Below are 15,812 nucleotides of genomic sequence, written 5' to 3'. Positions count from 1 at the left end.
CATTTATTTTTACCCCCTTTAAACCTCAGTGAATTGGGACTGTATATTCTAGTTTGACTTTTTAATCCATTTTAATCTTTGACATGCAAATCATACCTCCACTTCAGCACTTCCTGTGGATGACTGGAGGCTTTGTAGATTTTGGTGAGGTTTTTCTCTCAATGTGCATGGTTGTTTATCTGCTAGAAGTTATAGTATAATGTACAGCTTTATATGCAATGTTCCTAACGCTGCTGAAATCAAATCTAAATTGTGTGTTAAAGTTTTAATTATGCGTCTCTGATAGGTTTGTTGATATTTCAAGGTATTTGAACATGAAAATTAAGTCAATAACCAAAGTAAAATTCTAACTTATGTTCATTTGCTTGCTTGAAAATAAAGTAACACTGGATAAGACCACTGGAACTTTATTTATAGAGGAATTTTTAGATAATGAATTAATCATATCTGCCATTCAGACAGTTATTAATTGATTGAGTGAAAAACCGCAGCAGGATATGTGTTGAACTTTCATGTGACAAACTGGACAGTACGATTGATCAAGTTCTATTTTTACTTTAGACCTATGGACATCTACAGATATAATATATCATTTATTTTACATGTCAGTGAATTTTCAAGACTCTATATAAGAGCTCCCAGCTTTTTTTGTTATAGGGAAAAGGGATATACAGATTCATTCCAATTTTAATGTTTAATGACATTTACTATTGACACATCTCTAATAGTATTTTTAATTTCTTAATGATATTTAATTAAACCTCTACTGTATCAGCAGCTCCACTAATCAATATTTGATGTTAACAACAAAATTGAATGATGGCTTCGAGTGGCTGTTGTGGATACTCACAGTGCTCCACCCGCAGACAATTATAACACAACTTTTCTCTCACTGTTTGGGTGAAAAAAACTTCTGCTTTCACTACTGTTGATACACAGACCATCTTGGTTTTTGAAGTCTGGGCTGGCGATTTGAGGGGGGGGGGGGGGGGGGGGGGGGGGGTTCCAGTTGCAACTTCCGACTCAGGGGTCGGTTATGCCGCGTTCCATTACACCTCGGAGCTCGGCCCTCAGTTTGAGGTCACACCCAAATAACCTGAGTTGATAGCGTTCCAGATGCACAGGAACAATTTACCTTAGCCAGTTAGCCATTGTTGGCAAAACCAGTTCATAATCACACATCACGTGGCATTGCACGAATACTAACACCGTAGTAACACGTCCACAGACCATAATTAGACGGTATTATGTGTAAGACAACTTTAATGACAGTAGTGCTAAGTGCTACAGTAAAAGCTTATGCTTTCCCAAATGGAATGGAGCGGCCATGGAGCGGCCATGTTGGATTTTGAAGTCGGGGGTCGAGGCTCCACTGACCTCCGTCAAAATTCTGACTACTGACATTTGCAACTTCCGACTCTGGGTTTGAATGAAACAATAAAATTCACCCTTCATAGGCCTGAATTTAAATTCCACTGTCACATTTTACTATACAGTTACAGGTATATCATTTTAATCTGTCCAGGTGAACTGCAAACACACACACACCTAAACTATACCATAACGTTGAATATACCATAAATGCTAAGCTACACCATCAATTCCAGTGGAGAATAGAATCTCTTACCTTTCAGCTGCTGTTTGGGCCCCGAGCTGAAAGTTGTGCCTGACTAAAACATGAAGAACCTGCTCAATCTTCACAGATGTAAATATACTTCAATTGTATCTATGTGTTCATATTTGACTGAGAAACAACAGTGATGGTAAAAAACAACATGAGCTGTGTCCTTTTTAAATGCAGTCTATGTGTCACTGTCTCCCCCCCCCCCCCCCCCCCCCCCCCCCCCCCCCCCCTCCTCCTCTTTTGCTTTTTCTTCTCTAGTGTTCATTGGCGGCTGGTAAACCACGTTACAGGCGCACTACCGCCACCAGCAGGACTGGAGTGTGGAACAAGAGATCAGGCAGAAGAATACAATCACGAAAAAAATCTGCTATGTCCTTTCAGCTAAATCAATGTCTCTAATGAAGTTAATGATCTCATAATAAATCTAGCCTGCTCTTTTCTAAAAGACCTGTCAATCTAAAATCCTGGTGTTTAGCCTTCAGTGTCTTTGTCACTCCTGCTGCTGTGTTCCATACAGTTCAAGTAATAACAGCCTCACTTCCAACAACCTGCACCACATCAGGTTTTTGCAAGGTTGTATGTTGCATGTTGCATGTTTGCACTTCCGCCCCAAACTGGTCACAACGCGAAAAGCCCTTTTTAGGCCTTTCGGGCTTTCCGTAGCTGCGAGACTCGGCGCGTAGAGCCGCGGGACATGTCGGGAGATTTGTTGCTCCCCGGAGGTTGCGTGTGTCCGTGTGTTACTTCACATCATGGCTCTTAACTACCAGACGTCGACGCTTTCGATGACTCTGCCGATCTCGTGCCAGATTTGTCTCGGGAAGGTAAGAGCCGACGTGTTTCTGGACCCGCCAACTTCCGTGATGACGCGGGATAAAATGAATACCGCTTCCTGGTAGAGCTAAAGTTGTCGCGGCTTAAGTTCGCGGAGCCGAACGTGACCAGCTCGTGGCGCTTCCGGGCTTTAGCGTTGTGAGCGAAGCGGCGGAGTAAACATGTTTGCGTGTGTGTGCAGGTCAGGCAGCCGGTGATATGTGGCAACCACCACGTGTTCTGCTCGTCCTGCATGGAAATGTGGCTGAAGAAGGCGAGCCAGTGTCCCACCTGCAGGGTCCCCATCACAGCAGAGAGCCCCTGCAGAGAGATCATCGGTGGGTAGCTACACACAAAGCAGACACACACAACAACAGCGATCCGAGGCTGCGATCCGCCTGCAGCAGCTCACACAGTGCGGTGAAGTCGAGCCTGTTGTTAACGTCGCAGATGTAGTGTTTGTGTTCCTCCATTGATCCGCAGCTCCAGAATAAAAAAGTCAAGCTAACCAAACAAAGCACGAGCAGAGGAAGAGAGAGCCTTGAGTCACACGCAGAGGGAAATGGCTGAGACACATAACTGTAAACAGAAGCAACACAAGTGTAACTGATCAGAAAATGAGTTTCAAACCCGTTTTTAATTCCTTGACTAAGCGTTTAAGCTGCACAACAACACAGAGAGACTTCGGATCGTGTGAACAAGGACAGCAGGCATTAGCAGCCTCCTCTCTTACGCTGCTTTCAGACCTGCACTTAACTCTGGATTATCTGGAAAACAACCTGATGACACATTCGCTACACAAAGTCACAAGGCACGCAATACATAAAACACGCTGCAAATTGGGAAATGTTTCCAGGGGACCCGAGAAAGTGATGAACCTGGCTGTAGTTCAAGTAGGCCAATACTGATATCAGACAGTGATCTGATACTGAGTCAAATTGCTGGATCTTGTATCACATCAGTTATCCACCCTGCGATGGATCATGAAGACAAACTTTACTTTGTGTGGTATTAGCAGCTCTGCTCCTTTTGATATAAATTCTCCTTCTAGCTGAGGTTTCATCCTCAATCAAGCTATTAGCGGAAACACCACAAAACCTGCCTCTGTGACATTGTCTCAGTGTATATATATATATTATGTGTTTGTCCCTGTCCGAATTACACAAAAGTTTCCCAACAGGACTCGTAAAGCGTAGGAATCTAATCAATGAAATGAAATGAATCCCTTGTTGAATGTGTGTTTGTTTGTGCAGTGTGTGATTCTACGATCTTGATCACACAAACTCAATTCCTGGTACACTCTTCACACTGATACTCGCACACTGCATGCAGCTGGATTAAGATTTGTATTTTTCCATCTTTCAATGGACTATTTCATGCAGGGATTAAGGGACAGTTTTGAGAACAGAAATGTCAGCAGAGCTTTTATTGCCGCAGTTATCTTCTCCCTGCAACCTGAACTTTAACAGACTCTAATGCACCAGTTTGTCTGATAAAATTAAAATAATGGGGTTTAAAAAGACTCATTCTAAGAGATGAAAGTACCTTAGATATCCATTTTATGAACACAACTGGAAACATTTACTGAGACGGTCTTTGTGCTGATATAAAACTTTGATTTAACACTTTAGGAAAGGCTCAAAGGGCTTTAAGACTTGTTTTACCATCAAATCTAATACAACTTTCTCTAGGTAGGCTTGGGAATCTCGGTTTACATTGACTTTTCATGTAAAACCTGACTTGCCTTTGCTTTCTTAGTGTGTTTGTTGCCTCTCTCAAAGGGATGTGAGCCCTGTTTACACCCTAGTTTCCCTCTGTGCTTACAGGAGGTACCAATGAGAGTGATCACAGTGACAGCCCTTCCATGAGGAAATGTCTCCGGAAAACCAGAGGAGAACTGCTTTTACGGGAGTATGAGGTACAAGTTCATCACGCCGTGTGCTATATTGCCTATTTGTTACATGCTTTTATATATTTTTAAAGCAATAACAACTAGTTTGAGGTAGATTTAGATTGTTAGGTAGACTCTCATGGGCTTTACCAACAGAAATTCATAAGCAGTGTCTTCTCAGGTGAAGTTTCAGCTATCATCCACTGATACATTGACTTGGGGAAGACAGCTTTCTGTTATAAGGCACATTTCACCTGGAATGAGGTCCAAAAATCTTTAAAGTTGGCCTCATGTATTTCATTAAGGGAATTCTCGAGTCTTGTTTCATGTACGGCTGGCTTCTCCTGCAGTGATTGTAACTGTTAGTTGGGTTAGGCTTAACCATAGTATTTTATAGTATTTTATTGAATCGTCAGGGTTGATTGTTTGTGACCTTTTCCCATGTGTTGCTGTATTTATATATGCATATTTATTTCACTTCTTATTCATTTATTTATTTTCTCAATGTATTAACTGTTCATTGTACCCTCGGCACCATTGTAAATGAGGGTCTTATTCCTCAATGTGTTTTCTGAGGCTTAAATAAATAATCAATCAATCAATCAATACAGATGTTCTGCAATGATGGACTCAGAACTTCTGGAGCAGTTACTTGTTTTTCTTTCATTGGAACATTAGTGATTTACCTATGCCACAGTTGATTTTGTCAGATGCTGTGAGATCAATTTTTTCCCCAGATTTCTTGTTGGCTAAATGGACAAATCCATGTTTTAATAGTCTCCATGATCACTTTTCGCCATGTTAGTAACTCAATGTAACTTAATTGTCACTCTGTTTTCCTTTTGCCAATATTTCCCTCTACCAGGGTGACATTGAGGGTTTCATCAGAGAAAACGAGGAGCTGAAAATCAAGAATCAAAGTCTGGAGGCACAACTGAGAACGGCTCTGGATCCCTGCAGCATTGAGACAGTGCAGTCAGAGGACATGAGCGTTGACCCCAGTGTCGTGGATGAATGGAAAAACCGGCTGCGGGTCGCCACAGATGTCTGCGATAAAGTAAAACAGGATATGGACAAACTAAAAGAGGTTTGTTGCCTGTATTGATTAATTCATTGCGCTGATATTTACTAGCACTGTCTGTAGCTGCTACAAATATCTTTGTCTTTTCACTTGCGTTAAATGATTTGAAAACTTAGTTATCTGCATGTTTCCGTCTAAAAGAATACTCGCTACAACAGATTTTACCTGGGGGTAATGAGGCGAACATTACCATCCATCAATAAGAAATAAAGATCAGCTTACTTGATGTTTCTGTCTAAAGCATAAAGGCTATACCCGATTGATTTTTTTTTTTTTTGTCTTGTTACATTTGAGAAATAATGTTTAAATTACTGCAAATGTGTTCCTTTTCCATCCTCAGGCAAACAAGGCATTACGATCTCAAAATGTCGACCTTGTACAAGAGAACATGAGACTGAAGGCAGAGGTGGTGAGCAGATCTCCTCAGAAGTAAGTTTCTGTCTTGTGTTAATGACGCACACATTTATGTATCGTGTTTGAAAACAGTGTTTGACATCGGCCTCTAACTCAAAGCCATGAGGTAACTATCAAAATAAGCTGCAATGAAGCTGCTCCGTTTCAGTTTATTGTTTTTCGAATGAAAAAGGCTGAAGCTGGAGGCAGTGACTTGTTGCTTAAGTTTGTAATTTGTCTATTTGACCTTATTTTATTTCAAATCGACAGCAGCTAAAGGGATATTCCTAAAGACAAACTCGAGACCATTTTATTTATATATTGGTTATTCATTTTATTTTCAAAATCAATATCTTTTCTCAAATGCATTACAAAAGTTGTCACTCGGGTAAATGTTATTTGGTATTTCTGTAACAATGATCTTTGGACAATTTAAAGAAACAAAACTATCTCCCCCCCCCCCCAGGTTTGGTCGTTGCACGGTGGCAGCACTGGAAGCTAAAATCCAGCTGTACGAGCGTGACGTGGACCACCTGAAGAGGGCGCTGGAGCGCAGTGACCAGTACATTGAAGACCTGGAGTCTCGGGTCCCAAAGTCGGATAAGAGGTGTCCTGAAGGGCAGGAAGGCTGTGGGAGCAGCAAGGCTGTGACGGAGGCTCTCACACGGGAACAGAAAATCAGCATGATGATGAGAAGCTTGAGTGACAATGAGAGGGCGTCAATCTGCAGCAACCCGGAGACAGAGTGTCGAACCATCTCGAGGAATCACAGTTTGACCTTTGTGCCATCTGCAGACCACAAAGAGTTTAATAATAACCTGGCTGCGGATAAGACCAGCGAGGACTTGGAGAACAGCTCCTGTGACTTGCTGCCCACCACTCCGTCGTCGGCTTTCCGCTCCCTGACTTTGAGAAGCCCCGGCATCCGTGAAAAGAGAGTCGCATTTAAACCCGGGTCTTATCTGAGGAAGCTCGATTTTCAAGATTTTCCAAATCTTGGTAAGACGGACAGTGCCATCGAGAACCACTTCAACATCCTCGACAAATACACTAAAAGCTTGCCCCCGACAACTGACGTGGAAACCTCAAAGGCTGACTTCTGGGGCGATTGGCCGAGACCTAACTCGACCGACCAGCCGTGTCCAGGTCCAAGTATAGAAAGCCCGGTTGAAGAATCCACTTCCACCGACCTCGAAGCTGACGAACCTGAGAGCTACCAGATGTCCAGCGAGGCCTCCATGGATGCAGCCTATCTGGACAAAATCTCCGAGCTGGACTCCATGATGCTGGACGGAGAGAGTTGCAGTAGCAGGGGATCACAGCTCTCCCTGGGCCCGTCCCCTGCCGCGGACTTGGGCCACACACTAATCCCAGAACCCCAAACCTGCCCTGGCGTCACGTCAACCCACAATGACCAGACGAACCACCCATCAGGGGACGACGCGGACGGCACCTCGATTGACAACGTGTCCCCAAAAAGCGCGGCGGAGGAAGCTTTTGCAGCGCAGGTGTCGGGTCGGGACAGTCGGGTCAATGTCTCCGACTGCGCGGAGGACGATGGTCTCTCCCAGACTGAAGAGCTGTCTTTCGATTTGCTGTTCGATTCGCTGGAAGACAACAAAGAAGGTCCCTCCGGCTCCCCGAGTCCAGCAGGCAGAGACCACGACCACGTCAGCCCCTCCTCCTCTTTCAGCTGCAACGGGAAACCTGCGAACACAACGAGAGACAGACACACACTCATCATCAGTCAGCCAACCAAGAGGAAGTCTCACAGTCCTTTCAGCACAAGCAGTCCCACGAAACTTTCCAAGCTCATGTGAAGAAGGTTTTAAAGGGGCGAGACCTGTGTGTTCCCACAGTGCCATACACTGATGTGTCCACTTTCACATTGTACACACGACTGGTGACATTAACTTCATGTCGCTTGATATTAATCTACACCTGAGCATCACGGTCACACATGTTTTGTCATATTGTCTTTCAGATAGTTATTTGTGTAGTGTGCTTGTGGCTCTAGGTAGCGGTTGAATAGCCATTAAGGCCGATCTTAACTCTAGTCTGATCATGTGTGCGTTGTTATTGAGCAAAACTAAAACAGACACTCTGGTGTTGGTCTGTGTTAGTGCATCACTCCTGGTGCAGAGTCTTCCTCCAGCCCTCTCAAATGTCACGTGTCGGTCACTTCTAGCGATTCAGGAAACATGGTAATCTTTTTATGATGACATGCAATACTGAAAGATGGATGACTATCATGAAAGAATGACATTTTGAATTAAATATGGCAACATAAGAGTGTGTTAGGAAATAAAAAAGTAATGCAATGTATGAGGTTTAATTTTCTATTGTGTTTTTTCATCTTTTGCATGATTCAAGTCTCCTCAAAGCTCAGTCAGTGATGATCAGTCATAGGATGCCATGGGCTACACTGGCCTGATATTTTGGGATTAATCTTCAATTTCTTATTTATTTCAGTGGAAATTTAGATTAATATTTAGTGAACAAGTTAGAACTTTTTAAAAATCATATTTCCTTCTGATTATTTCCATTCCATTAGACTGTACTAATTAATAATTTGCTGCCATTAAAAGCCGGGCCTCTTCCATGCCGGTGAAATCTTGTCGTAGCCTATAGCGACACACACATTAAGAGACCTCACACGCACACAGTTAATTCCATTGTAGCACAAAGAGCCTTATTTATTATGCAAATTTAACGATATCATGTATATTTCACATATACTCTAATCGCCGCATGAAAATTTAATTGCGTAACCGCGGTGGTTTCGAATAAATGAAGTGTTAATTCATTGGGATTAATTAATTTAGGTAAAGACTGTGTACAAGGTGACGCTGGTGTATTAAATCAATTTGTTTAATGCTCGTCGGGCGACGATGGCCCTTAATGACGAGGCCTCATTACTTCCAAAGGGTTAAGATGAGAGACAAGTGGGACAAGAGCACAGTCTAATGGGAAACCATGCAACACACGTTTGAACAACTGGTAGAAAAATAAATACACAAATAATAGCATATTAATATATTATAGCAATATTTGTGCGTCCATATTATGCATCTTCCCTGGGTTTACATTGATATTTCCTGCGCTTACTCCTATTTTGGACACATATTGTGTACCAATATCCCCAGAAATGCTATTTCCTAAATCCAAATAAATACTTAAAAATGGACCAATACTGAAAATAAACAGTGAGGTCAAAGGTTTACGGACTCTTAAGTCAAGAATTAGGCCTAAAGACGTTTGGACATTGTGCGTGTCCGTGACAGGACGGAGACGAGTGAGCCCTTATAAAAAATAAAAGGGCGCAGGCGTCTCGTCTCCAGATGTGCCTGCCTGCCCTGTGAGCAGTTTTTATTTGTCAGCCTGCTCACTGTTCTGGCACTTTGTGTCTCGCGAGAGCAGCCGGGCAGGGGCTTGACGAGATCTGAGGCGCTCAGGTGTAAGAGCCTCTCTCATCCCCAGCAGTGGGAAACAGTAGACAGATAAGTGCGTCTGAGAGACTGCAGGCATCTCTGTGATCTCCGGGCTCAAGGCTGCTCCTCGGCGCACAACACGGCGAACTGCAGCGGCGCGTCATTACCGGATCGGCAGCGAGGATCCGCTGTGTATCTATGACTGTTCTCCAGCTCCGGCAGCCGCTTCCCCCTCTTCTTTCCCGTGCACTTTAATTGGAGACGCTCGCCAAGATGATGTCCATGAACAGCAAACAGCCGCACTTCGCGATGCATCCCTCTCTACCCGAGCACAAGTACACCACGCTGCACTCCAGCTCGGAAGCTATAAGGAGAGCCTGTCTACAAGCTCCACAGGTAAATGATCCCCATCCCCAAAACTTCCACTTTCTCCTGTTTTTATTCCGGGCTTCGGCTGCATGTAGCGCCGAGCGCGGTCTGTGCGTAATAACGAGCGCTGCTCCAAGGCACATTCAGCCAAGACGCGCACTTAATGTTTTTTTCATGTATTCCACGGCGATCACTGGAAGAGTCTGTGATCTTTTTGAAAGCATGCTGCACGCAAAGCTCGGCTTTACTCTTTTTTTTGTATTAATTTTTATGACTTGCCGCTTCTGAAGGAATAATCCGGCTCTGTTGTGTGTTGCCAAATGTCCCGACTGACAGATGCATTTATTTATGTTTTTTCTCTTTCTTCTGCCGCCTTCCTTTCTTCTATTTTGTCTTTTTCTTTCCCCATTTTCGCCTCCGTGCCCCTGCCCCTCTCTCCCTCTCCCCCTTCTCCTCTTCATGGTTTCCACTCTCGCAGCTGCAGAACAACATTTTCGCCAGCCTGGATGAGACCCTGCTGGCCCGGGCGGAGGCTTTGGCGGCTGTGGACATCGCCGTGTCCCAGGGCAAGACGCACCCCTACAAGCCCGACGCCACCTACCACACGATGAGCGCGGTGCCCTGCTCGTCGAATTCCACCGTGCCACTGGCCCACCACCACCACCACCATCACCACCACCACCACCAGAACCTGGAGACGCCGGACATCATGGACCACATCGGCTCGCCGTCCCTCAACCTCATGTCGCACGACGGGACCGGCGGTGGAGGTGGCGGAGGAGGCGGAGGAGGCGGCGGGCTCCTCTCCACCCCCTCCGGACACCCGCACTCTCACATGCACGGCTTGAGCCACCTCTCCCACCAGGCTATGGGCATGAACTCGCCTCTCACCCACCACGGGCTCTTACCGGGCCACCACGGGGGGACTCAATGCGGCCCAGGGCTCAATAACAACGGACTCCCCTCAATCACGGACTCGGACACGGACCCGCGGGAGCTGGAGGCTTTCGCGGAGCGCTTCAAGCAGCGGCGGATCAAGCTGGGGGTGACCCAGGCGGACGTGGGCGGCGCCCTGGCTAATCTCAAAATCCCCGGCGTGGGGTCACTGAGCCAAAGTACAATTTGTCGGTTCGAGTCGTTGACTCTGTCCCACAACAACATGATCGCGCTCAAGCCCATCCTGCAGGCCTGGCTGGAGGAGGCCGAGGGGGCCCAGCGGGAGAAGATGAGCAAACCGGACATTTTCAACGGAGGGGAAAAGAAACGCAAGCGGACGTCGATAGCGGCCCCAGAGAAGAGGTCTCTGGAGGCGTACTTCGCCGTGCAGCCGCGACCATCGTCCGAGAAAATCGCAGCTATCGCGGAAAAGTTGGACTTGAAAAAAAATGTGGTGCGCGTGTGGTTTTGCAACCAAAGACAGAAACAGAAGAGGTTGAAATTTTCCGCCACTCACTGATGAGCAAAGAGAGACACAAACAAAAACATAAAAAAGGATCAAAAAAAGTTTGTGGGACTGAATTTGGGGACCAAGGGACACGAAGACACCATTTTCAGTCTTTTCGTCTCCAGCGATATTTTACACGTTGGTGCACATGTGGGCTTTAGATTCCCGTTTTACAAGGCTTCATATTATATCTGGTTTTATTTTCACGTTATCGGTGAATGAGAAGTATGCAAATAACAGATCACTCGAATTCTGCTCAGTTGCTATCGAGGGGAAGAAGTTTGACATTGCCTTTTTTTTATTTAAATAAACACCCGTGGACAGAGGTGATTTGCTTGATAATATAGCGAGTTATGTTTCTCCGGATAGGCCTATTATTTGAAGTATAGCCATTTACGAATTACCTCATTGAATGTTGAACTGTGTTCTTCTGTTTGGTTATATCTTCTGTCGTTGTTGGTATAGAAATAATTCATGAATGTGTTCATTTATTCATCTGTATATTTATTTATTTATTTATTTATGTTATTTGGAGGCTGCTATACGAACTCAAATTTAGTTGCGAACTTTTATGGCTAACGGGAAAAATAAATAGGCCTGCATGAAATCCACGGGCGGTAATTTAGCCTCCTGCAGGGCTGTCACATCTATAGATATATTTATTTTGAATTTGCACAGAAAAGACCCTTTAGGTTTGTGTCGAAATGTTTTTTTTGTATATACAGACTTCACTTTATCACGTGTCAGAGGTGAGCTCCTGTCTTTTGGACATAAATTATAGGGTCAACATTTGGCGTCACGAAGTTTTTTCAAAAGAAAAGACCCAGAGAGCGCGAAACTCTTTTCTGATCCAACAACAACCTACGAAATTGTGAGTTTGCAGTGCGAACACTATGCATTGGGAGAAGAGTCACTAGCGAGCTGTCTGCTGATAAGACCTCATGTTGTGGGTGTCACTGTTTAATGCCTGTTTTCACATGGAGATCACCACGTTGTTTGTCGTGTTACTTGTTACGGTTGTGTAAGTAATAATTTTTACTTTCTGCACAAGTATGTTTACAAAAACCTGCAGCGACATGTGCATCGTGGAAGATATAAAAAAAAGAAAAGAAGAAGATGTCCCACTGTCTCCCTCCCTCTTCTCATCCCACCACTCCTCCTCCACTCTCCTCTGTTGTCCTTTCTTTCATTGGTACTGTTCATCCTGTGTGAGCCAAATCCAACAGGGAGGTGTGTTCCAGCAATCTTCTAATAAATTGAAGAAAGAAAACTAAACGCCTATTTCTCCTGGTGGTGATTGGTGCCGACACTCGACACAACTCTCTATTTAATGTGTGAAAAAAATGTTTGTACTCGTGGAGATGTTATTTAAATTTCAGATTCAGTTTTGGTATCATGTTGGAAAAAAAGCTAAATTTCTTGCCTTTCTTTCTGATTTGCATTATTGAAATTAGAAGTATATGAATCGAAATAATGGTCTGATGAAGTTTGTCTAATTTATTGATGAGGACATTTGCATAATTTGGGATTCGATTCATTTTCGAAATGAATGATTGTCAGGATTTTTTTATCTCTTGTTCTTAACTTGCTCTGCAACTTTTCCTGCATTTTTTATATCTTTTGAATACACCATTCTTTAAGAATATAAATAATATTGATTACTTTAGAACAAAATAATAACAATACATATCTTTATAATGGAATCTGTTCCACAAATACTTGGAAGAAAGAAAGTTAATTTAAATACATTTATAATTTAATTTATCTCAGTTTGTGGGGTTGACTTATAGGTAATTGATGTAATTATTAAATGCTCGTATATTAAAGTGTTTAATTACAACAGAATATAGGCTGTGAAATGACTGAACTAAAAATCAAGTTACCGCCTTTCAACATTTAATGACATTTCCCAGCTCGGTCACAATAACTCATCACCTGCACTTGGGAGAGAAGAGGATGAATAAAACCAGGAAGAAGAGAAGTTGATTTGTGTTTTGAAAATGACCACTGTCCTGCCCCAGGTAAATCTGTTCCCTCTCAGACATTTCTTCTGGGCTGCACTCACGTTCCGCTGCATTTAAAAGAAAACATTAAATTTTTTAAATCAGATGATGCAATATTAATCAGGACTTGCTGATATATAAAACGCAATATTTTCACAGAGCTACCGGGGGTTTCGTGGGGGAAGCAGCCGGATGGAGGAAGCTGCTGCTGCTTTATTGCTTCTCTTATAGCTCCTGGTTACATGGACTGAAGAGAGAGCCTTTTCCCCTCAATGTGAGTAAACCCATTTTTAGTTTTGTCTTTAGTCACTTTGTCGTTCATTAACTTATCACTATATTCTTTTATTGATCTAGTATAGTTTTTATATTCCAGAGTAAGAGAGGTTGTAGATCATTGCAAAACGTCCACATTGGAGCTGCCTCGAAATAATGTCAGTGTGAAAAAAAGAAAAGAAATACAGGGACGTTGTTTTTTAAACGAGGCTGTAAGGATGAACTGCACGACGTTTATTTTGAAGGATTTTTCTACAGCGTTTCCAGCAGATAAACTTATATCCTAGCAGAAAATGTGTTACTCGAGGGAAACTTTGAAGATAAATTCCAGGTTTCTCCAATTATTTAAATTCTGAAACAATAAATGGAAATAAATTCTGGCTCATCCATTTGTTCAAGCATCTATTCAGAAGTGTGGAATTATTTGTTTACTTTATATTTATTATATGTGTATTTTGTCCTTATTGTGTGAACTATGTAGGATTTTCGTCCATCCATCTGTTTATATATCCATATTTATTGAATTCATCCATCTATTACTATTCGGTCAAATCTGATGACAGCAAACTTTCACAGTGGAACACACTATTATTGAGTAACATAACACAAAACATCACAACATATTAATGTTAATACTCTATCTATCTATTCATCTTTCTAATTTGTATCCACACATCCATGTTTGTATCTATCCATATTTATTTTATGCATCCATCTGTCTATTACAATTTTTTTAATCTGGTGACATCAGAGTCTCACAAGCGAGCACAATATTATTGAGTGACACAACACGCACACGCGCTTGTATTTTCGGCACCTCGCGCGGCGCCGTGGTCGCGCGCAAAGCAGGGTGCTGCATTATTGAAAATGTGCATCAAACAGCTCCGTCTGTGTGCGCGGGCCCGCTGGATCAAGTCGGACTGTCTGCTGCTCAATAGCCTCTAATATGTTAATGGCCGTAGGGGAAGCCTGAGGTGCCGTCCCCAGCTGCCTCGCCCGCCATATGTCAGCCCGTTACGACAGAGTCCTCTATTAATCAGGAAGGGGGGGGGGGGGGGGGGGGGGGGGCTGTTTTTCATCAGGAGCTTCGCCGATATCATAACCCTGTTGGCTCTATCGATAGAGCATCACATGATCATGTAGCTATCGTTACTATCTGCATGGGTCTGCATGGAAGGGCCTTTCCGCCCATTATATTTGTTTATATCCCCCCCATCAAATGATCCACACTTCCTATGGTCCCATCCCATGATGCTTTGGGTTTCCTGTCTGACGCTGTTATGATCACAGAGAATAATAAACGCCCCAGATAAATTACTATCATAAGTATTATTATTATTATTTATCTTATTATGAGTTCCAACAACTCAAGAAATATTCCCAACCTCAGAGTAACGCTTCTCTCTCTCTCTCTGTCCCTCGAGAACATTGTTCATATTATTATTATTATTACTACTACTGACTGGTGGTGATGCTATCATGGATAACATCATTACACTTGTAAATATGCACTGTTAATTTACATTAAGTACCAGAGCATAAATATGACAGTCAAACAACTGTTCCCATGGTCTCTCTCTCTCTCTCTCTCTCTCTCTCTCTCTCTCTCTCTCTCTCTCTCTCTCTCTCTCTCTCTCTCTCTCTCTCTCTCTCTCTCTCTCTCTCTCTCTCTCTCTCTCTCTCTCTCTCTCTCTCTCCCACCTCTCCTCTCTTACCCTATTTTTCTCTGCTCACCCCAACCGGTCGAGGCAGCACATTGAGTTTGCTTGTGCCTGAGATTTCTTCCAATGTTTTTTCCCTCCACAGTCGCCAAAGTGTTTCGTCATTGTAGGAACTGTTTGGTTTCTCTTTAAATTGGTAAGGTCTCGGCCTTAAGTGCTTTGAGATAATGTAATGACATTGAACTGAATAGGACATATTTATTACTATTATTATTATTACTATTACTACTACTATTATTATTATGATGTAACAATGTTTTTATCCTAGGCTAAGTGCCTCACTTCCTCACCTCCTCCCTCCTCTCTCCTCTTTCGTCTCCTTGCATATAAAGGCCGCGATGGATTAATCATGGAGCCTTCCCGAGGATCTCATAACTTAATTCCTTCAGGCTACCGGTCGGGAGGAGTAATTAATCTATACTGTGGATGTAAATAAAAGGAAATTGGATTCCTGACAGACGAGATGAGAGACTTTCTGACACCACGTCGCCAAATAATGATTTCATCGCATGTTATGGTAACGCAGGCGCTTAGATTTACGAGCACACTACTTCTTTTTTTTTTTAAACCTCAGCTGTGAGCGGAAGGGAGCGGACCTATATAAACTGATCGCAGCTGTTAGGAGCCCACGTTAAGATGGATTAGATCATTAATTATTACAATATGAAAAATAAATAGGAGAGCGCACGTATATTGGGTTAATTTCAAAACTACGTGGCGCGTGTTCTTCTCAGTTTTATAAATACACCTAAACAAAAGATATATATAA

At 43.1% G+C, this 15,812-nt stretch overlaps 2 protein-coding genes across 2 annotated transcripts; both read left to right on the top strand.

Moving 5' to 3' along the window:
* Nucleotides 1-2,273: 2,273 nt before the first annotated feature.
* Nucleotides 2,274-8,127, top strand: obi1 (ORC ubiquitin ligase 1). Its single transcript, XM_053424263.1, has 6 exons — nt 2,274-2,448; nt 2,640-2,775; nt 4,264-4,355; nt 5,194-5,415; nt 5,750-5,838; nt 6,269-8,127. Exons 1-6 carry the CDS (start codon nt 2,377-2,379, stop codon nt 7,620-7,622), a joined length of 1,965 nt encoding a protein of 654 aa, XP_053280238.1. The 5' UTR covers nt 2,274-2,376; the 3' UTR covers nt 7,623-8,127.
* Nucleotides 8,128-9,506: 1,379 nt separating this feature from the next.
* On the top strand, nt 9,507-11,058 carry pou4f1 (POU class 4 homeobox 1). The gene is made up of 2 exons (XM_053423736.1): nt 9,507-9,629; nt 10,081-11,058. The coding sequence occupies exons 1-2, from the start codon at nt 9,507-9,509 to the stop codon at nt 11,056-11,058; spliced, it is 1,101 nt and encodes a 366-aa protein (XP_053279711.1).
* The last annotated feature ends 4,754 nt before the right edge of the window (nt 11,059-15,812 follow it).

Source organism: Pleuronectes platessa, chromosome 1 (assembly GCF_947347685.1).
Source record: "Pleuronectes platessa chromosome 1, fPlePla1.1, whole genome shotgun sequence".
NCBI classification, from domain to species: Eukaryota; Metazoa; Chordata; class Actinopteri; order Pleuronectiformes; family Pleuronectidae; genus Pleuronectes; species Pleuronectes platessa.
The sequence above is the reverse complement of the archived record's forward strand: the minus strand, read 5'-3'. Positions and strand labels throughout refer to the sequence as shown.

Coding starts and splice junctions, on each gene's coding strand:
- pou4f1 (XM_053423736.1), top strand. CDS start 9,507: ATGATGTCCATGAACAGCAAACAGCCGCACTTCGCGATGCATCCCTCT. Junction 9,630..10,080: donor CCTGTCTACAAGCTCCACAG/GTAAATGATCCC, acceptor CCACTCTCGCAG/CTGCAGAACAACATTTTCGC.
- obi1 (XM_053424263.1), top strand. CDS start 2,377: ATGGCTCTTAACTACCAGACGTCGACGCTTTCGATGACTCTGCCGATC. Junction 2,449..2,639: donor GCCAGATTTGTCTCGGGAAG/GTAAGAGCCGAC, acceptor GTGTGTGTGCAG/GTCAGGCAGCCGGTGATATG. Junction 5,839..6,268: donor GTGAGCAGATCTCCTCAGAA/GTAAGTTTCTGT, acceptor CCCCCCCCCCAG/GTTTGGTCGTTGCACGGTGG.